Source organism: Stegostoma tigrinum, chromosome 2 (assembly GCF_030684315.1).
Source record: "Stegostoma tigrinum isolate sSteTig4 chromosome 2, sSteTig4.hap1, whole genome shotgun sequence".
NCBI lineage: Eukaryota > Metazoa > Chordata > Chondrichthyes > Orectolobiformes > Stegostomatidae > Stegostoma > Stegostoma tigrinum.
The window spans coordinates 34,396,825-34,419,438 of NC_081355.1; the positions used below are offsets into that span (position 1 = coordinate 34,396,825).

Consider the following 22,614-nt stretch of genomic DNA (forward strand, 5'->3'; position numbering starts at 1 on the left):
AAAGAAACACACAGGACAAACAGTGCATGAGAATGGATGTACTGGTGCCATTAGAAGAAACTCAAGATCCCTTTTAGAAACTTGCAGATAGAAAAAAAACTTATTCAAAAGAATTTTTCACCAATTAAGTACTAAAAGGATGGTGGAGGATATGGCTGAGCTTCTAAATGAGAGGGTGGTTCACACGTGGAATCAACTTCCTGAGGAAGTGGCGAATATGGGTATAGTTACAACATTTGAAAGACACTTAGATAAGTACATGAATAGGAAATGTTTGGAGTGATATGGGCCAGGAACAGGCAGGTGGGACTAGCTTAGTTTAGGATTATGTTTTGCATGGATTTGTTGGACCAAAGGATCTATTTCCGTGCTGTATGACCCGATAAATTGAGGCACTGGTCAAAAAAGACGAGGCATATATCAGGTATAGACAGCTGGGATCAAATGAATCCCTTGGAGTGGGGGGAGTGGAAGGGAGGCAGGAGTTTAGTCAATAGGGAAATGAAGAGGGCAGAAAGGGGACATGAGACAGATTTGCCAAATAGGGCTAAGAAGAATCCAAAGAGATTCTATAAATACAGTAAGGGCAAAACAGTAATTAAAGAGAATATAGGGCCCCTTAAAGATCAATGAGGCTGTCTACGTGTGGAACCACAGGAAATGGCTGAAATACTAAACATGTATGTCGTGTCAGTATTCACTGTGGAGAAGGATATGGCAGCTAGAGAACTTGGAGAAATAAATAGCGATATCTTGAAAAGTGCCCATATTACAGAAGAAGTAAGTGCTGGATGTCTTACAACACATAAAGATGGGTAAGTCCCTAGGATCTGATCAGGTACATCCCAGAATTTTGTGGAAAACTAGGGAAGCGATTGTTGGGCCCTTTGGTGAGATATTTGTATCATCGATAGCCACAGGTGAGGTGCCAGAAGACTGGAGAGTGGTATTGTGATGCTATTATTCAAGAAAGGTGGTAAGGAAAAATCAGGGAACAATGTGCCTGATGTCAGTGATGGGTAAGCTTTTGGAGAGGATTCTGAGGGACAAGATTTACATGTATTTGGAAAGGCAAGGACTGATTACGGATAGTCAACATAACTTTGTGCGTGGGAAGTAGTGTCTCACTAAGTTGATTGAATGTTTTGAAGAAGTGACAAAGAAGATTGATGAAGGCAGCTTGGACGACATTTTCTACATGGACTTCAGGAAGGTATTCAACAATGTTCTGCATGGTGGACTGGTTTGCAACATTAGATCTCATGGAATCCAGAGAGGGATAGCCATTTGGATGCAAAATTAACTTGATGCTAGGAGACTGTGCTTGATGGTGGAAGGCTTTTCTTTGCACTGGAGGCCCGTGACCAGCAGTGTGCTGCAAGGATCGGTGCTGGGTTCATTGCTTTTTGTCATTTATATAAATGACTTGTAGGAAACAGGACTTGCTTATAAAACAAGAAAAAGTTCAGGCCTAAACTACATTCTTAATATACTTTGGGGGGGTCCATAATAAATTGGAAGTTCCCATTGGGATCGAAATCTCTTATTCTAGGCTGTGTTTAGGATTGTTCAACTCAAAGTGGTGAGTGAGTATTGGTGTTTTTTTTTACTTTAGGCATTGCATTTGGTTGGATTAAACAAGGTATGCCTTGTGTAAAAATGATTTTCTGAAGAAGGGTCTAGGCCTGAAACGTCAGCCTTCCTGCTCCTCTGATGCTGCTTGGCCTGCTGTGTTCATCCAGCTCTACACCTTGTTAGCTCGGATTCTCCAGCATCTGCAGTTCTTACTATCTTTGGAAATTGATGGTTCATTTTTAAGAGGGTAGAAGAGGCAATAGAATGGCTTTAAGAAGTCTATTTTCTTCTTTATTTTTAATGAAGAAAGGTTGAGACAGAGGTGCCAATCAGTATGCTTCAAAACCAATAAACAGTTTGTGAGACCTTAGGTTTTGTTTTCCTAAGGTTGGAACAATAGAAACAGCCTTATTAGGTGGAGTCAAGCTCCCCAGAACCAGGACGTTTACGTTTAGCTTTTTAGTAATATCGGTTGCTGGGGTCTTGAAGCTGGATTTGGAACCTGCAGTGCATCTCTCCTGGCTATTCTCTCCCTCCCTCTCACACACCTACAGTTTTCTCTTGATGGTTCAGAAAAGATTTACAAGGTTGTTGCCTGGATTGGAAGGTTTGAGCTATAGGGAGAGGCTGAATAAGCTAAGGCTACTTTCCCTGAAGCATTGGAGGCTGAGGGATGATGTTATAGAAGTTTATAAAATCATGAGGGGCGTGGATAGGGTGAATAGACAAGTTCTTTTCTCCAGGGTAGCAGTCTTCAAAACTAGAGGGGATAGATTTAAGGTAAGGGGGAAAGAATTGAATGGGACCTCAGGGGCAACTTTTCCATGCAGAGGGTGCTGCATATCTGGAATGAGCTGCCAGAGGAAGTTGTGGAGGTTGGTACAATTACAACATTTATAATGCACCTGGATGAGTATATGAATAGGAAGGGTTTAGAGGGATATGGGCCAAACGGGACTAGATTAATTTAGGAGATCTGGTCAAGTTGGACTGAAGGGTCTGTTTCCATGCTGTACTTTAAGTCCTGTTGAGTGAACTCAAAATTAACCCTTTTAGACTCTTTACAACATCCCCCTCCAAGCTTCCCCCCACCCAATAGCATTAAAATGTTACACACACAAAATGTATAATCACATGTCCCCCACCTCCCCCCACCTAATTTTTGAAGACAGTATGGAAGTATTGTTGTGTCCCAGGACATGTTCTGTTCCAATCTGGAAGATTGGTAGGTCTCACTATTGAAGATTGTTGTCTTTGATTCTGTCTATGACAGAGCAAGGTCCAAACCCTTTAAAATTGAATGCCTTTCCTCTCTGTTCCTGCTGAAAACAGGCATTGCTTTACTGGAGATCATTAATCATGTGAATTTCCTTCAGAGGTCAGATATCCTGTTGAAAGTGGTACTAACTTTTTCAAAAAAAAAGTATCTTAGTTCTTCAGAACAGGCATTTGTTTTTTTTTTGTTTTTAATAGTATCCTGGATCTCTGAGTTAGGAAGTTTCTTCTTGAAAAGCTACCCTGAACTATTAAGACCTTGTCTGTCTCATTCAGTGGTAGCTACCACGGAGTTGTATGCATTATGTCCTCAATCTGTGTAAGCACAATTTTATTCTCATTGTGCCAGCAAATTTGTGTTGAAGTGTGTAGGCTCTTTTCTTCGACTTGTTCATAGGACATGCATAGACACACTTCTGACATCTGTTCAGAAAACATGTTTCTTACTGGAAATTTAATTCTAGTCAATTCTATAAGTCTATACAAATTCAGCACAGTCCAGTTTAAAGACAAATCCTGAATTACTAATAAGTAGCTTTTTTGCAATCTTACATATATTTTGTTAAATTCCATTATACATTCTTCTTTAGAATATCCTGCTTGCCTAAATTCAGAGTCCGACCAAGCTTCACATGCTTTAGTGTCATTTTTCTTATAAATTAATAGAATTTCCAAGCTTTCAACCATATATGATTGAAAATACATTTCACCTGATCTTGCTTGTAGCTGTAAACAACAATACGAAGACCATACTTTGTTGTCTTCTCAGTAAAGAAACAACCTCTTCCATATGTACATGTAAGTTTTCTACTGATAAGATTCAACTTCAATGGGAAGTCACTTATTAATTCTTTGCACTTAGTTTCACTCATTTGATTCCAAAGCAACTGCAAAAACAAGTTTTTATATGAAAGAAAACTTTTAGTTTCCAAACCTCACATTTAGACAGCCATTCTCCACTACCAATAGCAGTATTAATCCAATCCACTGATGAACCAAAAACCAAGAAACTGTTCCACCTGTTACCCTATAATATTTAGCTGGTGAATTAACCTTCTAGCACCTGCTTAACCACTTGCTACATTAACATTTGCCTGAGGGCTCAAGTGTCCCTACTTCTGAGCTAGGAGACCAGGTTCAAGTCCTAATTGCTCTGAACAGGTTTGTTATAAAATAACAACATTTAGCAGCAGACCAACAAAAATGTTCAAAATATGTGTGCAGGGTCAAAATGATGGGAAATAGATTGGAGACAGGAATTGATTGGCTAATAGGGCAGGGTGAGTCTGAAGCATAGTGACCATGGGTATAATACTGTTTTGTATTTTGGGTCACCAAACAACTGTTTTGATTTTGTTGTAGGTAGGGGGAAATAGGTGAATTATTAATGACCAATGAATCGGTGTGAATGTAAGGAAGCATTGAGTGGTGAAGCTCCAATGCTGAGGTTGTTCCATATTCTTGAACGTGAGGATTGGAGTTCAGTCAGTAGTGTGTTTTTACTTGTGGGTCTGTGCTGCAGGAGATAGTAAAGTCTGATTGTGCAGGTGCCACTGACTGACGAATTCATACAGCAGGTAGTGTTATTGTTGATTCACGATAAACTGATTAACCTCAGTGGTGGCTTTGAAGACAGCTTGAATTGAAGGTTCCTGCACAGAACATAGTGCTAGCTTCCATGACCACTGCAGGAATGAAAACTGAATGGGTGTTTGGATATTTTAGAATTGGTTCTTTTTTTCCTGAAATTGCAAGATGAACTTTGATTTTGTAAGGTAGGCTATAAAGCTCGTGGAGAGGTTACATTAACCTCTGAAAGGTCAAAAAGGTGTCAATTTCAGCCTTAAGTGTATTCAAAGCCCCAGCTTTCACTGCTCTCTGGAGGAGAGAATTACATTGATCAATAACTCTCCAAGAAACAGAGTGCTTTTCTGCTGCTATAAAAATACTTTGACTGCTGTCAGTTCAGTCTTGTCCTCTGTCACTTTACCTTCACCTGCTTTTTTAGAAAATACCGATTGATGTCAGGCTGCATTGCCAAGGTGTATTGGGACACTCAACTGACAGCCACATAGTTACTTGGTTTAATTAAAATGAGGCCCAATGGCAAATTTAAGACTCTGGGTGAGCGCAAATTAAGACATTAAACAATCACTTTCCTGACTTCCTATCTTTTTTAGGCATTGGTCTAATTGCTTGATCTTGATTTATGGTTAACAAAAAGTGAAAAACCTACTGATATCACTGGCCTAGCCTATCTATTTCCAAGTGAATGATGAAGCAACTGGAAATTAGCTGAGATATACAGAATGATCCTTTAATGTTGGTTGGAACAGAGAAGGAAGTATACATGAATACCACAAGAACCAAAAGAACTACGGATGCTGTAAATCAGCAACCAAAACAAAGTTTCTGGAAAAGCACAGCAGATCTAACAGCATCTGTGTGGAGGAGAAAACAGAGTTAACGTTTTGAGTCCGGTGACCCTTCCTCAGAATGAATACCACGAGCTTCTATTCCAAGTTTGATTCCTAATGAAGGACTATCAAACACTTGGTGCTTTACATTTTGCAATCTGATCTCTGGTAAAAGTGGCTTCACAACTGGTGAACTTGCAGTTTCTTGTAAATATGTCTGAAATTTTACAAATACAGTGGTGCATTCTCCATGGCACAGCTCACAGTTAGTCAGAGGCTTAACCTTTGGTAGCTTCTCACCACACTTGTTTAATTTACACTTCATTTTAAATATATGTCCTCATTCTTTCTTATTTTGCGAGACTAGAGTGCCCTGTCTAGTCAGGGGCACAGATAGATGTTTCAGATGTTTCTGCAGCCAACAGCGTGACATCAGAATGGTGTGTTGCCTCTCCGGTGCCAGGATCAAGGATGTCTCGGAGAAGGTGCAGAATATCCTCAAAAGCAAGCGTGACCAGCCGGAGGTCATCGTACACATTGGTGCCAACAACATAGGAAGTGAAAGGGATGAGGTCTGAAGGCAAAATATATGAATCTATGCAGGAGCTTAAAAAAGTCCTTGAGGGTTGTAATATCTGGATTACTCCTGGTGCCCTGTGCTAGTGAAAGTAGGAATAGGAGGCCAAAGCCGATGAATGCGTAACTGAGGAGTTGGAGCAGAGGGTAGGGCTTCATATTTTTAAATCATTGAAATCTCTTCTGGGATAAAAGTGGCCTGTACAAGAAGGATGGTTTGTACATGAAGTGGTAAAGGACCAGTATCCTAGTGAGGAGATTTACTCGTGCTACTCAGGAGGCTTTGAACTAGTAAGGGGTTGGGACTTAAAGAGATAGTCAGAAAAAATGTAAGCCTGAGGCTGTTTCAGTTAAGAAGAGGAGCAAGTCAAATAGTCAAGGTAGGCAGAGCAAGGCAGAGAATGAGGTAAGACTTAGAAACTAAACTGCATTTATTTCAATGCAAGAGGCCTGACAGGTAAGGCAGATTAACTTAGGGCATGGTTGGGAATGTAGGACTGGGATATCACAGTTATTACAGAAATGGGCTCAGGGCTAGCAGCTTAATGTTCCAGGAAGGATAGGAAGAGAAAGGGGAGTGGTGTTTTTTAGTTAGGGATAGCATTTCGGCTGGACATAGGGATCATATTCCTGGAAGCATGTCCAGTGAAATTATTTGGGTAGAACTGAGAAATAAGAAACAGATAATCACTTCTTGAGGTGTACTGTAGGCCCCTCAAGAGTCAGCAGGAAATTGAGAAGCAAACTTGTAAGGAGATCTCAACTATTTTTAAGAATAGGAATTTTTACTTACCAAACAAAGACTGGGACAGCCATAGTGTTCAGGGCTTGGATGGCAAGGAACTTGTTAAGTGTGTGCAAGAAAATTTTCTTATTCATTATGTAGCTGTGGCCGCAAGATGGTAAGGGTAATGATAAATGACGCACACCCAGCAGCTCCACAAATACACCAGAGAAATTACGCACCAAAAAACATTATTCCAGGAAGCTGCCAATCAAGACTGGACAACTGACATGGAATGAGCCATTAACATCAGCCAAAAGACCTCAAGGACCAAGAAAAGACAGACCCTGCAAGACAAGCTAGCGACGCTTACCCACAGAAACGGCAACCACAGAAAAGACACATGGATAAGAAACCTCTCTGACAGGAAACTGACAGACACGGAAAAAGCCGTTCTCACCTAAGGACTGAACTACCACTACAGGAATGCCAACAAATTGGAATTCTTAGCTACACTGGAAGCCACACTCAAGACCAACAATATCAACAAAGAAACACAACAACTATAAGTAGTCCCGACACTAACCAGAAAGACCCAACTCAACACACGGGAAAGACAAGCACTGGACGGATTAAAGAAGGTCAAGAACATCACTATACTACCTGCAGGCAAAGGGCGCATGACAGTGGTAATGAATAAAAGGGACTACATCTCCAAAGCGCAAGCACTGCTCGCCGACAAGAACACATACGACCAGTGCAGATTGACCCGACACTGTAACTAGGCAACAAAATCCTCTGCTCCCTGCAGAGACGTAAACAAACAGGACAGATCAACAAAACAGACTTCTTAAAAATGAAACCCGAAGGAACGAACATACCCAGATTCTACGGCCTCCCTAAAGTGCACAAGTCGGAAGTCCCCCTCAGACCCGTAGTCTCCCTACCTGGCACTCCATCGCACAGATTACCCAAAGAACTACAAAGAAGACTCAGGCACCTAGTCAACAAGTCACGCCACTCTATCCACTCAGCCCAAGAATTCCTCAATTCCATCAAAGACATAAAGATAGAGGACGAAGAGACCATGGTATTGTTTGATGTCACTGCCCTATTCACATCAATAGACATACCACTAGCAAGGGAAACAATGACAACACTACTTGAACAAGAACACAATCCTAGTGAAACCATCTCCAAAGACAACATGCTCAAACTATTGGACCAATGCCTGACCACCGACTTCACTTTCAACGGCCAAACATACGAGCAAATCAATGGGACACCCATGGGATCACCTATCTCCGGACTCAAAGCAGAAGCAGTGAGGCAGACTAGAAAGGACTGCCCTTCCGCAAATCCAACCAAAGCTGTGGATACGTTATGTAGACGACACCTTTGTCATCATTATACAGATCAAATTAGAAGAGACACACAAATACATAAACAACACCCTCACCGGAATAAAATTCACCATAGGGGAGGAAAAGAGCAAACAACTCCCATTCCTGGACATCATGGTAGAGTGCAAGACAAGTGGGGAACTGCAAACAAAAGTACACTGAAAAGCCTCACACACAGACCAGGTACTGAACTTCAATAGTAACCATCCCAGCACACACAAACGAAGCTGCATTTGAACACTAATTAAAAGGGCAACAACACACTGCAGCAACATGGAACTACGCCAAGAAGAAGAAGAATACTTCCTTCAGGTTTTCAAGGATAATGGATATCCAAAGAATTAAGTCAGAAGATGCCTACAGGAACAGCATCAGAAAGAGGCTACACGCCCCAACACCCTCATCTCACTACCCTATATCAAAAACACATCGGAACTCACCACAAGACTCCTATGATTGTTGGGCATCAGACTGGCACACAAACTCATGTCAACCCGATGACAACTGCTCACCCAAACCAAGGACCTACTACCCACCGTGGACAGGACCAATGTCATCTACAAGATCCCCTACAGAGACTGCGGGAAACACTACATCTGACAAACGGAAAGAAAACTAACAACAAGAGCACATGAACACCAACTGGCTACAAAAGGACATGACCGACCAATACTCACTCATCTCAATCTACATGGACAAGGAGAACCATCACTTCGGTTGGGACAACACCAAGATCCCGGGACAGGCTAGGCAGAGACAAGCACGAGAATTCCTGGAAGCATGGCACTCCACAAAGCATTCTATTAATAAGCACATTGAACTCGACCCCAGATACATTCCACTACTGGAAGTGAGGCAATCCATCTCAACGGACGCAAAGTTTAAAAACCAGGCAGGAAAACACACCGACGCTTCATCAGAGGCTGCACTGAGGATGTTATCAAGCATGGTAATGAAATGTCTGCAAAGCAAGAAACCAGCTCAGCGAGCCAATCAACCTCAACAACCTCAAGGATGTGGAAACTAGAGAATTTGGAGACACAAATAGTGATAGCTTGAAAAATGCCTACACCACAGAGAAGGTGGTGCTGGACATCTTAAAACGCATGAAGGTGGATAAATCCCCAGGACCTGGTTAGGTTTATCGAAGAACTTTGTGGGAAGCTAGGGAAGTGATTGCTGGGCTCCATGCTGGGATATTTGTATCATTGATAGCCACATGTGAGGTGTCTAAAGACTGAATGGTGGCTAATGTGGTTCCACTATTTAAGAAACATAGTAAGGAAAAGCCACAGAACTATTAAACTTGTGAACCTGATATCAGTGGTGGGTAAGTCTTTGGAGGAGATTCTGAGGACAGGATTTACATGTATTTAAAAAGGCAAGGACTAATTAGGGATAGTCAACATGGCTTTGTGCGTGGGAAATCATGTCTCACTAAGTAGATCAAGTTTTTTGAAGAAGTGACAAAGAAGGCTAATGATGGCAGAGCAGTGGACATTGTCAATATGGACGTCAGCAAGGTGCTGAACAAGGTTCCACATGGTAGACTGGTCAGCAAGGTTAGTTCACATGGTATCCAGACAGAGCTAGCCATTTGGATACAAAAATTGGCTTGATAGTAGAAGACAAAGTGTGCTGGTGGAGGGTTGTTGTTTGGACTGAAGGCCTGTGACCAGCAGTGTGCAGCAAGGTTTGGGCCTGGGACCACTGTTTTTTGTCATTTATATGAATTATTTTGATTTGATTATAGGAGGAATGGCTCATAAGTTTGCAAGTGACAGTAAAAGTGGAGCTGTAGTGGACAGTGAAGAAGGTCATCTCAGCGTACAAAGGGATCTTGATCAGCTGGGCCAATGGGCTGAGGAATGGCAGATGGAGTTTAATTTAGATAAATGTGAGGTGCTGCATTTTGGTAAGGTAAATCAGGACAGGACTTACACACTTGATGGCAAGAACTGGGGAGCGTTGCTGAACAAAGAGACCTTGGGGTGCAGGTTAATTTTTCCTTGAAACTGGAGGTACAGCTAGACTGGGTAGTGAAGAAGGCATTTGGTACACTTACCTTTAGTGGTCAATGCATTGAATATAGGAATTGGCACATCACGTGCAGCTGTACAGGATGTTAGTTAGGCCATGTTTGGAATACTATGTTTAGTTCTGGTCTCCCTGGCATAGGAAGGATACTATTAAATTTGAAAAGGTGCAGAAAGATTTACAAGGACAAAGCCAGGGTTAGAGGGTTTGATCTATAGGGAGAGGCTGAATAAGTTGAGGCTATTATGCCGAGAGCATCGAAGGTTGAGGAGTGACATTATAGAGGTTATTAAAATCATGAGGGGCATGGTTAGGGTAAATAGCCCAGGTCTTTTTCCCAGGGTACGTGACTCCAAAACTAGTGGGCATGGGTTTAAGGTGAGAGGGGAAAGATTTAAAAGGGGCAATTTTTTCACACAGAGAGTGGGTCTGTATATGGAATGAGTGGTGAAGGCTGGTAAAATTACCTCACTTAAAAGGCATCTGGATAGGTTCATGAATAGGAAGGATTCAGAGGGATATGGGCCAAATGCTGGAAAAAAGGACTGGATTATAGGTTAGCTGGTCAGCATGGATAAGTTGGACCAAAGGGTCTGTTTCAGTGTTACACAACTCTATGATTAGAAGTGCAACTTTCTCGCTATATACTTTGCCCAATGTACACATTACGTTTAAAACAGCTATCAAATCTCCTTTCATCCTTCTTCTCTCCAATGAGAACAGACTCAATTTAAGAAACAAACAGTCCCATTTAAGGATGAATAGTGTACCACAGAGATGAACCATTCATAGAGATCCTCATAGAATCATAAAATGCCTACTGTGCCCTTTGGCCCAACAAGTCCACACCAAACTTCACAGCATCCCACCCAGACCCAACCCCCTATGACCCACTTAATATATGCCCTCTACCTCCCTGAACACTACGGATAATTTAGCATGGCCAATCCACCTAATCTGCACATCTTTGAACTGTGGGAGGAAGCAGGAGCACTTGGTGGAAACCCACACAGACAGGGGGAGAATGTGCAAACTCCACAGACAGTCCCTGAGGCTGGAGTTGAACCCGGGTCCCTGGCGCTGTGAGGCAGCAGTGCTAACAACTGAGGCCCCTTGCCACAAGTTTAAGCACAACCCTTGTTTCATGCTTCCCAAACTGACATATCACATCCGTCTGAGGAGCACTTAAATAGAAAATCCTGACAGAAACCAAGGAAACAAAATAAATGCTTTGATTTTCCTCAATTTATCTCCCTTTTCAAAAGCCATAAACTTGGCAGCTGATTGTAGCAAAGCAGAAATTAGTGGCAACAATTTGGCACACTGTCTTTCAGTCCACAGCATGTTCTCTCCCCTGGCTGATATGATTGAGATGCAATTAAAATCTAGATCACCATCAGCTCACAATGTGGCTTGTTAATTTCATACGTTATTGACTTTACCTGTTTTACTTTCATCGTCCCTGAGATTTGATGGTTCCATCATTATTGCTATTTCCAGATAGATTGTAAATCAATTAACAGCAGAGAACAGCCAGCCAAGCTAAAGAACAGAAACAAAACTGTTGCTGTGGTAGGAAGTGACTTGCAATGTGGAACAGGTGTGCCATTTCCTTTCAGTTTTACAGATCTTCATTCTGAAAATCCAAATTTATGCAGGACATCATTCCTCCAGCACTGTTCCTGGAATTAAAAATGTAGCATCTACACATGTTTGCAAATAACCCTGGAGTAAACTCATTGAGTTTTTTTGTAAAAACATTGTTTTCATTTTTCTTTGAAGCTACACCTTGTGCTTTTGTGTAAATTGTTCTTCTTTCAACCGCTTATTCTGCATCGAGTTAACAAACATAAAATGAAAGTACCCCAGACAGAAGTAGAAAGAAACTGAGCTAACTTACTGGTGAAATAAAAATGACAGTAAAAGTAATTTTACTTTGCAGGATGAGTGAGCTAAACCAGATGCCTGCTGAGCAGTATTTCATGGGACATTTTTTTCATCATAAAGATGCTGACTTAGCTAACTCATTCCATATGTTATGAACACAGCAAATTGGTCACCAAATGACACAGGTTGGGCAGAATCTCCTGCCTATTGTAAATTTTCATAAATCAAATCCATTTCTGGGCCCCAACCCCGTCCAGGTCAGGGATATCTGACAGTTGGAATCTTCTAGAGGGCAGAAAATAAATAGGCTGCCTTCAAATTCACTATTCAGTGAAAGAAGATGGATGGACCACCAAGGCAGGACACCCTTTAGGAAGACTTGCAGCACTGGGAAATGGATGTTACACTGTTAGAGGTGGAGATGTTGAGGTAGGTAGGGGAGTGTAAGGTTGTCTCAAGATGGAGGCGCTCTGAGAACCTAATATCTTTAAGAATGGAAGTCCTGCAGCTCAGGAGGCCAATGTGGCTCTGTCTTTTGAAGTTTGGTGGCATCTCCTCAGAGTAATTGACTGGAATTCTTTACAGTGAGCCAGCGGGTTGCCAGAAGGCTGCCTTTAAGCTGCATTTGGCCTCCCTACACAACCGCGTGAGGTGCAGGGGTGCTTGCCCCAACAGTGGTTAGATCCCAGAGTTTTCAAGAACATAACTGCAATTGGTCCTTACATTGACCTACCAAGAGTATGACCTCTGTGACAATGATCCCACCTCTTGCAAGATAGCTTGAGTGTGGGACTGTTCGAACCAGAAATGCAGATTTCCAATTTTGCCCTTGACTTGACTCTAATCCTGTTTCTGTGTGTCCTGGAGGTTTCAACATAGTTGGTGGGTCAATCCATTTTAGTGCTCTGCCTGCATGATGCAACAGAAGTGAAGAATTGTGAGAAGAAATTCTAGCAATATAACATCCAACTAATTTACAGAATAACATCTTTTATTTCTGCTCCCCCACAGACAATGAATGTTCAGGCTCATGCTTTAGTTTCTACAATAAGTGAAACAAATGGTATCCCAGCAAGGTTTGCAGAACTCATCAAGAAACATTTCAAAATCATCTGCTATGAAGAATTCCTGAAAAATGCAAAACAGCTTGCTGATAAAATCCAGGTCATTTTTACGTGGTATCATTCTCCCAGAATAAATGAAAAGCTTCTGAAATCTCTACCATGTTTGAAGGCCATTGTAAATCATGGAGTTGGTGTGGACCATCTTGATTTATCTCTGATCCACAGCTTCGGTGTGAAGGTAGCCAACACTCCTCATGTGGTGGACAGTGCTACTGCTGAAATGGGCATGGCCCTAATGTTGGCATCTGCCAGGAATATATTAGAAGGTAAGATAGGGGTTGAAAATGTCAACTATTTTGGCAAAAAAGACATCAGATGATATGGAATCTATAATTTTGAGTTTTAAAACCAAGGAAGAAGCAGAGCATAATTTAATAAACATTCAAATTAACATGCATTAATCGGAGAAAATACAGGTTGAAATTATTAAATTGTGCACCACAGAAACATGCTATCATGTAGACTAATTGCACTTACTGGCTGTTCAACAGTTTTTCTCATCTGTTTTCGAGCATGACTGGTCAGTGCTAGATTTGGTGAGTTCAGGAAATTTTTTAATCTCTTTCCGGAAATATAAACTTGCTGAAATCTAACATTTAACTGTATAAATTTCAGGAACCGGAGTTAGGCAGAGGTATGCAAATTATCCACTGCAGGACAGCTAGGATAGTAAATTAAGGAAGCTGGCTTGAATCTTTTTTGGTAACTGGGGCTCAGCTATCTGTTCAGTTTCGGAACTATTACGCACTGCATCTTAGTGCAACTTGAAATGAATCCTGGGAGTTTGGTGAATTGATGGAGTTAGTGGAAGGAGGTGCACCTTTGGCTTTTGCATATTCATTCTGTACAAATTCCACATTTTTACTCATCCCTGATATATCCAGTTCATAGGTAAATAAGAAAGGATGGATTTGTGTGTAAAGGTGATTAATCCTACTTCTACTCTCTTGTCTCTAGTTCATAGCAAATAATGCTTAGCTTCTATAAGGTAAGGAGTCAGACTTCAGATGGAGAACTGTTTACAGTTCCCAGCATCTCACTTCAGGGAGGATGTTAAATACATTGGAAAGTGTGCAGAAGAGTTTTACAAGGATGTTTGCAGGAACAGGAAACTTCAGTTATAAAGACAGACTGGAGAAGTTGGAACTGTTTTCCTGGGAAAAGAGAAGACTTACACAAGATTTGATAAAAGTTTTCAAAATCACGAATGTCAATTGGGAGAAATTTCATTGTCCTAAAAGGATCAAAATGAGATGTCACAGATACAATATAATTCACAAAAGAACCAAATGTGCTGTAAGGAAAGAGCTATTTAATACAGTAAATCGAGGGTCAGGAGCGCACTGCTGGTGATGTGATCAGGTTCAACTGAAGCATTGAAGCAAGATTTAGATGATTATTTACATTGAAACAATAAATGAGGTTACAGGAAAAGACAAAGAGAATGGCGCTAAGTCCTAATACTAAATCAGTGAGGTGGTCCGGATCCAATCAGCCAAAAGGCCTCCTCCTGTCTGCGTAACAATTCTGTGATTCTCTAATTCATGCAAAAGGCAGAATTTATTGCCCTTCCTGGTTGCTGTATCTGGAGGGCGCAGGGTGGGAACCCAGTTATCTCCCTGTTTCCTCATAACCCCACTGAAGTCTGCACTGTAATGTTTGAGAGCAGCTTTCCTGCTTAAAGCCCAGTTAAGTGAGCAGTTTATGCCGCATATTAGAGTCTCATCCAGCCACTGCCCCAATTGCAGGAAAAGACTTGCGGCCCAAACTGCTGCCTGGCAGCTTTGACTCTGCAGGTTGCTGGAGGTGAAAGGGAAGATGCTTCTTTTACTGGTCCCTGGTGCCAGTTGGATGCCCTTCCACCTCAGACAGTTTTCGCTTCTCACATCCACCTTTCTGCTGGACTTTATTAGTCAAGACGCTGTCTCTACAGCCACTCACCAGAGCCTGCCTGAAATGCCTGATAGTCAGTATCCGTCACTGAACATTTTCCCCTTGGCCTATCTGCAAGTACTAGTAATGCTCACCACAATGGACGACATCTGCAGCTCTGTTGAACTCCTGGCCTTCACTGGCTGTCAACTCTGAGTCATCTTCTCGGAAAGAGGCAGTTTATCAGGTGTAATAATCAAAGATCTACAGGCTGTAAAAGCAGGGCAGGTTAGTCGTGCCCAATCTCACTCTCAGTATTTATATTGCAAAGAACGTGCCCTCAGTGAATAATCCAGCCCATAATTGTGCCAAAGAATGTTGAAAATCTGCATTCATTGTTATAATTTATCATCTGCTGCTTTCAGCATTTCTTACAGGCTTTGTTGATATATTGTGAATTCCTGCCTGGCATAAATTTTTTTTTACAGGTAATACTTTTTAAAACAATATTGTAGAATTAAGTAAGTTACAAATCACTCTCATAACAGGAGAAGAAATGTACCTTGTAAAAACATATAAATATGAAAACATTGGGTGATTTATCTGATTAAAATTATTCATTTCCTGAAGTTCCTGGCTTCATGAAGATAATGTCTCAAAACTGAATTCAATGGAATTGACCTGAATTGACACCTGCAGAAGATGTAGCCCTCCGCTCCCTCTGCTCCAATCCCAACCTCACCATCAAACCCACAGACAAGGGAGGCGCAGTTGTAGTATGGCACACTGACCTTTACATTGCTGAGGCCAGACGCCAACTCTCCAACACCACCTCCTACCACCCCCCTGGATCACGACCCCACCCCCGAGCACCAAACCATCATCTTCCAAACTATCCACAACCTCATCACCTCAGGTGACCTCCCACCCACAGCCTCCAACCTCATTGTTTCCCAAACCTGCACTTCCCACTTCTATCTCCTTCCCAAAATCCACAAACCAGCCTGCCCTGGTCGATCCATTGTCTCCACCTGCTCCTGCCCCACTGAACTCATCTCCACCTATCTGGACTCCATTTTCTCCCCCTTGGTCCAGGAACTCCCTACCTATGTCTGTGACACCAGCCACACCCTCCACCTCCTCCAGAACTTCCAATTCCCTGGTCCCCAACACCTCATTTTCACCATGGACGTCCAGTCCCTATACTCCTGCATTCCTCATGCAGATGGCCTCAAGGCCCTCCGCTTCCTGTCCCGCAGGCCCGACCAGTCCCCCTCCACTGACACCCTCATCTGCCGAGCCGAACTTGTCCTCACCCTCAACAACTTCTCTTTTGATTCCTCGCACTTCCTGCAGACAAAGGGGGTGGCCATTGGTACCCACATGGGCCAAAGCTATGCCTGCCTCTTTGTAGGTTACGTGGAACATCCCTCTGCCGTACCTACACTGGCCCTAAACCCCACCTCTTCCACCGTTACATTGATGGCTGTGTCAGCGCCGCGCCATGCTCCCAAGAAGAGCTCGAACAGGTCATCCACTTGACCAACACCTTCCACCCCAACCTTAAGTTCACCTGGACCATTTCCAATACATCCCTCCCCTTCCTGGACCTCTCTGTCTCCATCTCAGGCAACCACCTAGAAACCGATATCCATTTCAACCCACCGACACCCACAGCTGCTTAGAATACACCTCCTCCCTCCCACTCTCCTGCAAAAATTCCATCCCCTATTCCCAATTCCTTCACCTCCACCACATCTGCTCCCAGGATGAGGCATTCCATTCCCCTACATCCCAGATGTCCTCGTTCTTCAAGGACTGCAACCTCCCCCCGGCAGTGGTTGAGAACGCCCTCGACCACGTCTCCCGCATTTCCCGTAACTCGTCCCTCACACCCCATCCCCGCAATAGCTGCCAAAAGAGAATCCCTCTTGTCGTCACATACCACCCCACCAACCTCCGGATACAAGGCATCATCCTCCAATACTTCCACCATCTACAATCCGACCCCACCGCCAAAGACATTTTTCCATCCCCACCCTTGTCTGCCTTCCAGAGGGACCACTCTCTCCGTGACTCCCTTGTCTGCTCCACACTGCCCTTCAACCCCACCACACCCGGCACCTTCCCCTGCAACCGCAGGAAGTGCTACACTTGCCCCCACACCTCCTCCCTCACCCACATCCATGGCGCCAAGATGACTTTCCGCATCAAGCAGATGTTCACCTGCACATCTGCCAATGTGGTATATTGCATCCGCTGTACCCGTTGTGGCTTTCTCTACATTGGGGAAACCAAACGGAGGCTTGGGAACCAGTTTGCAGAACACCTCCGCTCAGTTCGTAACAAACAACTGCACCTCCCAGTCGCGAACCATTTTAACTCCCCCTCGCATTCCTCAGATGACATGTCCATCCTGGGCCTCCTACAGTGCCACAATGATGCTACCCGAAGGTTGCAGGAACAGCAACTCATATTCCGCTTGGGAACCCCGCAGCCCAATGGTATCAATGTGGACTTCACCAGCTTCAAAATCTTCCCTCCCCCCACTGTATCCTAAAACCATCCCAGCTCACCCCCACCTCCTTAACCTGTTCTTCCTCTCACCTATCCCCTCCTCCCACCTCAAGCCGCACCTCCATTCCGTACCTCCTAACCTCATTCCGCCCCCTTGACCTGTCTGTCCTCCCTGGACTGACCTATCCCCTCCCTACCTCCATACTCACCTCTACAAGCTCCATCCCTGCCCCTTTAACCTGTCTGTCTCCTCTCCATCTATCTTCTCCTCTATCCACCTTCGATCCACCTCCCCCTCTCTCCCTATTTATTTCAGAACCCTCTCCCCGTCGCCTTTTTCTGATGAAGGGTCTAGGCCCAAAACATCAGCTTTTGTGCTCCTAAGATGCTGCTTGGCCTGCTGTGTTCATCCAGCTCTACACCTTGTTATCTCGGATTCTCCAGCATCTGTGGTTCCCATTATCTCTCTCATTCACTCTAATTGGACATCTTACCATTTGACAAAACCAATAGTTTGTCTTCTGGTTGTGGTATTTTACCCAAGCAGTGGGTATTTATAATGCAGAGATTATACAAGGCAAGCCTTTGCATAGGCCCCTAAAAGTTATTGAAAATTACTGTTTCGTTTAGCATATGAACTCCTGCAGATTATAAATTTGTAATGTGAGATTGCTGCACACATGTCTTCCTTGGTGTTCATCTCATGTCAACTTATGTTTGGAGGTTGCAGTTTGTTGGTGCAACAGTGCTGAAAATTTACATTAGTCTTCCTAATTTAGTTGCTGCAGGTATAAAAGTTAATTAAGTCCAAACAGCACTGTGGTGACACTGCAACAGACGTGGCCAATTTGTTGCCAGACTAGGAGGGCTGTTTATACAATATTGTCCTTCAATTTTCACCTTCTTCCAGCTTCTGAAAAAATTCTGCCGGAACGTCGTCATCCTAAAATATTTACTCTGTTTCTCTCTCCAGAGATGTGTGACCTGCTGAATATCTCTATCAGTTTCTGTTTTCATTCATGAAACATATTTATTGGTTAGCTATTCAATACACAAATTGCTCCCAACTACCTCGATTTTAAAATTTTAGGTCAGCGGATTTCAACTTCTCCAGACACTAAAACTTATCCTTTGAATTGCTATGGAGTCGAGGTGACTGGAGCTACTCTTGGGATCATTGGAATGGGACGGATTGGATACAAAGTTGCTCAAAAAGCCAAAGGATTTGATATGAAAATTCTGTATCACAACAGGAACAGGAGGTAGGATTTGTGGGAGATTCCAACCAAAGATCATTTTCTAACAGTGCACAGATATATATTAATAGCATTTGAAATGCATGTTAACATACTAGCACATTAATCCCCAGACACAGCTTTTTATGTGCTCCCTGGATGTTTTGGACAGGATTTAAAGGGGAATGAGGATCTCAAAAATCAAGGTCCCATGTTACAACTGCCCTGCCATATTAATAATGATGATTGAAACCATAGATAAAGTTCCCCCACAAGAATAGATGGAGGCTGATTAGAAATTCAAAAAGTGCAACCTGATTCTGTCCCCAAGCTCCTCAAGAAATCCATGGCTGTACCCAACTGATTGGGTCATCTAACCAGGTTACAGAGACAGTGACCATGATGGAAATATAAATGGCAGCAAAGACACAGAATTCACAATGGGGTTTGAAGAAACTGGGTTTCATCTTGTTAACGTTTATATCCCAGATATAGCTCAGTATTAGCACACTCGCCTCTGAGTCAGAACATTCCGCGTTCAGTTCCCACTCAAGAAAATGTAGGTTGCTGCACCGATATAGAACTCGGGCAGTGCTGAATTATCAGAGATGCCGTGTTATACCTAGGATGTTAAAACAAGGCCCCATATCAGGTGGGAGGTTTAAATATCCTCTGGTATTTTCTTGAAGAAGAGTTAAGAACTTCTTCACAGTGCCCTAGTAATGTTCACCCCTCAAGCTATGTAGAAAAATAAATTAACTGCTTCTTACCACATTTGTTTGTGATTCTTGCTATGCACATGTTGGTAGCCATGGTTCCTATGTTACAATTGTGATCACACTTCAAAAAAAGCTTGATTGTCTGTAGAGTACTTGGGTTGTCCTGAAGTTACAGCAGTAATAATGTAAAGACACATTCTTTCTTTCTAACTGGTGAAGATCATGGATTGTGCAAGATGGGATGTTGTATAAGCAGTCTGACAATACAGAAGCAGTGAGGGAAATCGAGTTTTAAAATTGGGTACCATCATTCACATGGAAGCTAGTTCTAAGCCTTCGAATGGTGGTAAAGAATTAGTAAAGGACAGTATGTACATGAGGCGACCGAGCAGCAAGAGTAGAAGCAGAAAACAGGCCCATCCCATGTACCAACATGTGGTACATCAGTGAAACTTTAAAAATTGTCATATTGCTTTTTTTAAAGTAATTTTATGTTACTTGAAGTTGGGCTATTCATGGATGGTAGAATGGATACTTTTATTAAAAATGCTTATTTTGGTGAAAAACTCATTTTCAGCTGTATTAATCATTGAAGACAAAGTGAGACAGAAAACAGGAAACTACAATCCAGTCAGATTAACGTCTGTCACAGAGAAAATAATAGAAACTATTGCAAAAAAAAAAGTTATAGCAGAGTATTTGGATAAGTTCAAGGATAATCAGGCAGAGGCAATATGATTTTGTGTCAGGGAAATCATGCTTGACCAACTTCTTGGATTTCTTTGAACAGTTAACACATGATTAGATAAAAGGGAGCCAACAGATGTATAGTACTTAAGATTTCCAGAAGGTATTTGATAAGGGGTCACTTTTTTTTCCCTACTCGTTTGTGGCATGTGTGCGTTGCTGGTTAGCCAGCATTTCTTGCCAAACCATAGTTGCTGTTGAGTAGATGGTGGTGAGCTGCCTTCTTGAACCACTGCAGTCTTCCTGCAATAGGTTGACATGGTCGCATAGATAGAAGATTGGTTGGCTAACAGGAAGCAGAAAGTGTATGTAAATAGGAACGATGAAACCTTAGGAATTGATGTTGGGACCTCAATGTTTACAATTTATGTAAATAAACTTGGGTTAAGGGACCAAAGGTACAGTTGCCAAATTTGCTGATGACACAATCATTGACAGGAGAGTAAGTTGTGAAGATGCCATGAGGAGGCGACAGGAAGCTACACATAGATTGTGAGTCCCTGTAAACCTCTCCCTGAAAAGGTGTTGGAAATAGAGTCGAAAAGCTTTACAGCACAGAAAAAAGTCCCCACAGCCCATAAAGTCTGTTCCACTCAAAAACAACTATGTAACTATTCTAATCCCAATTTCCATCACTTGGCCTACAGCACTATGTGCTTTGGCATCACATGCACATCAAATGTTTCATGGTTTCTGCTTCTACCACCCTTACAGGCAGTGAGTTTCATACTCTCAACACTGATATTTCCTTCACATCCACTCTAAACCTTCTGAAGTTGACCTTATATCTATACCCCTGGTTATACCAAGGAGAGACGTTCCGTCCTGTATAACCTGTTTATGCCTCTCATAATTTTATACAGCTCAATCATGTCGCTCTGCTCCAAGAATACAATCCCACTTTATCTAATCTCTCTTCTTAACTAAAACTCTCGTGCCCGTGCAACATCCTGCTTAAGCTCCTTTGCATCCTGTCCAATGGATTCCAGAACTGCACACAAATACTGCTGTAGCTGAAGCAATGTTTTGAATAGATCCAGCGTAACCTCTCTGTGCCTCAGCTAATAAAGCCAAGTATCCCGTATGCCTTCTTAGCCACTTTATCATCCTGACAAGTGACTTCAATGGGCTGGTGAACATGCACATCAAGGTCCCTATGATCCTTGGCACTGCTGAGGGTCGTACTGTTCGTCATGTATTCACTTGCCTTATTTATCCGGCCCAAGTGCATCACCTGACACATATACTCATTGAATTCTATTTGCCATCTGACTTACCCATCTATATCCTCTTGTACTGTAAGGCTAACCTCGTCATTTTTTCTGACCCCACCAATTTTCATATCTGTGAACTTACTGACTGACTCTCCCATATTCAAGTCTAAACCATTTATATATACCACAAACACCAAGGGTCCCAAAACAAATTCCTGTGGAACCCCACTGGACACAGTCTTTCAGTCATCATGATACCCCTCACCGATCACCCTCTGCTTCCTGCTACTCAGCCAATTCTGAATCAATCAGCCATATTTCTTTGATTCCAACAGGCTGTTATCTTCGCTCTTGGTCTCCCATGTAAGACCTTATCAAAAGTCAGGCTGAAGCCAAGGTAGACTACACCAAATTTATTGCACTTTTCTGTATGCCTGGTCACTTCTTTGAAAATTTAAAATCAAGTTGGTCAGACATGACCTCCCCGAACAAAACCATGCTGACGGTTCTGTTCTTGATTAATCCCTGCCTCTCCAAGTGCAAATTAATTCCGTTTCTCAGAATTGTTTCCAGTAGTTACCCCACCATTGAGTTTGTCCTGAGTGGCCTATAGCTTTCTAATTTATTCTTTGCCATTTCTTGAATAACTGAACACACTGGTGTTCTCCAGTCCTCTGGCACCACTCGTTAGTCCTTGAATTTTTTAAAAGTAGTAGATACAACGTCATTAAGAAAGGATGAGAGGTTATCTCCTTTAGATGGAGATGTGAAATTGAGGTTACTATTAGTTTAAGTATGATCTAATTGGCAGAGCAGGAATGAGGGGTTGAATGGCCTACGACTTCTAACTTGTGTGTTTGTATATTAATAAATATGGTATTAAAAATTTGAGATTATAATTCTTAAATACATCAAAAAATGTTCTTCGTGAAAGAAAATTATGGCTGTCCAATAGCCTAAAATTTTATGTTTTTTATTACAAAAATGACCTTGACCTAGAAATTGAACTATAAAATCAATTCAGAAAACTAGTGCAGATTAACAATTCCTGTGAAAGTGGAACTTTATGCGTAACTAGTCAATTATCATAGTAACTAAAATAACTTAACTATTGTATTGTACTTGCTATTGTGCTAATTTAATTTTATTTCAATTTAATGTTTGATTCTAAGTTAGTTTTATGTTAGACATTATTTACACCTTTGGTATTATAAGGAAGTGATCATCAAAGAATTGTGATTCGTGTCAAGTGTGTATTTATCATTCAAGGCACTTTTCGCAATATCTAATTT

General features: G+C 42.2%; 1 protein-coding gene across 3 annotated transcripts in view; it reads left to right on the forward strand.

Annotated features, from left to right (window-relative positions):
• Nucleotides 1-22,614, forward strand: part of LOC125460300 (probable 2-ketogluconate reductase) — a 52,265-nt gene that overhangs the window by 14,744 nt on the left and 14,907 nt on the right. For all 3 annotated transcript variants that reach the window (XM_048547625.2, XM_059653249.1, XM_059653258.1), the window contains exons 2-3: nucleotides 12,906-13,284; nucleotides 18,498-18,669. In XM_048547625.2, the coding sequence (XP_048403582.2) occupies nucleotides 12,909-13,284; nucleotides 18,498-18,669 (548 nt within the window). In that variant the 5' untranslated portion in view covers nucleotides 12,906-12,908. The remainder of the gene's footprint in view (nucleotides 1-12,905; nucleotides 13,285-18,497; nucleotides 18,670-22,614) is intronic.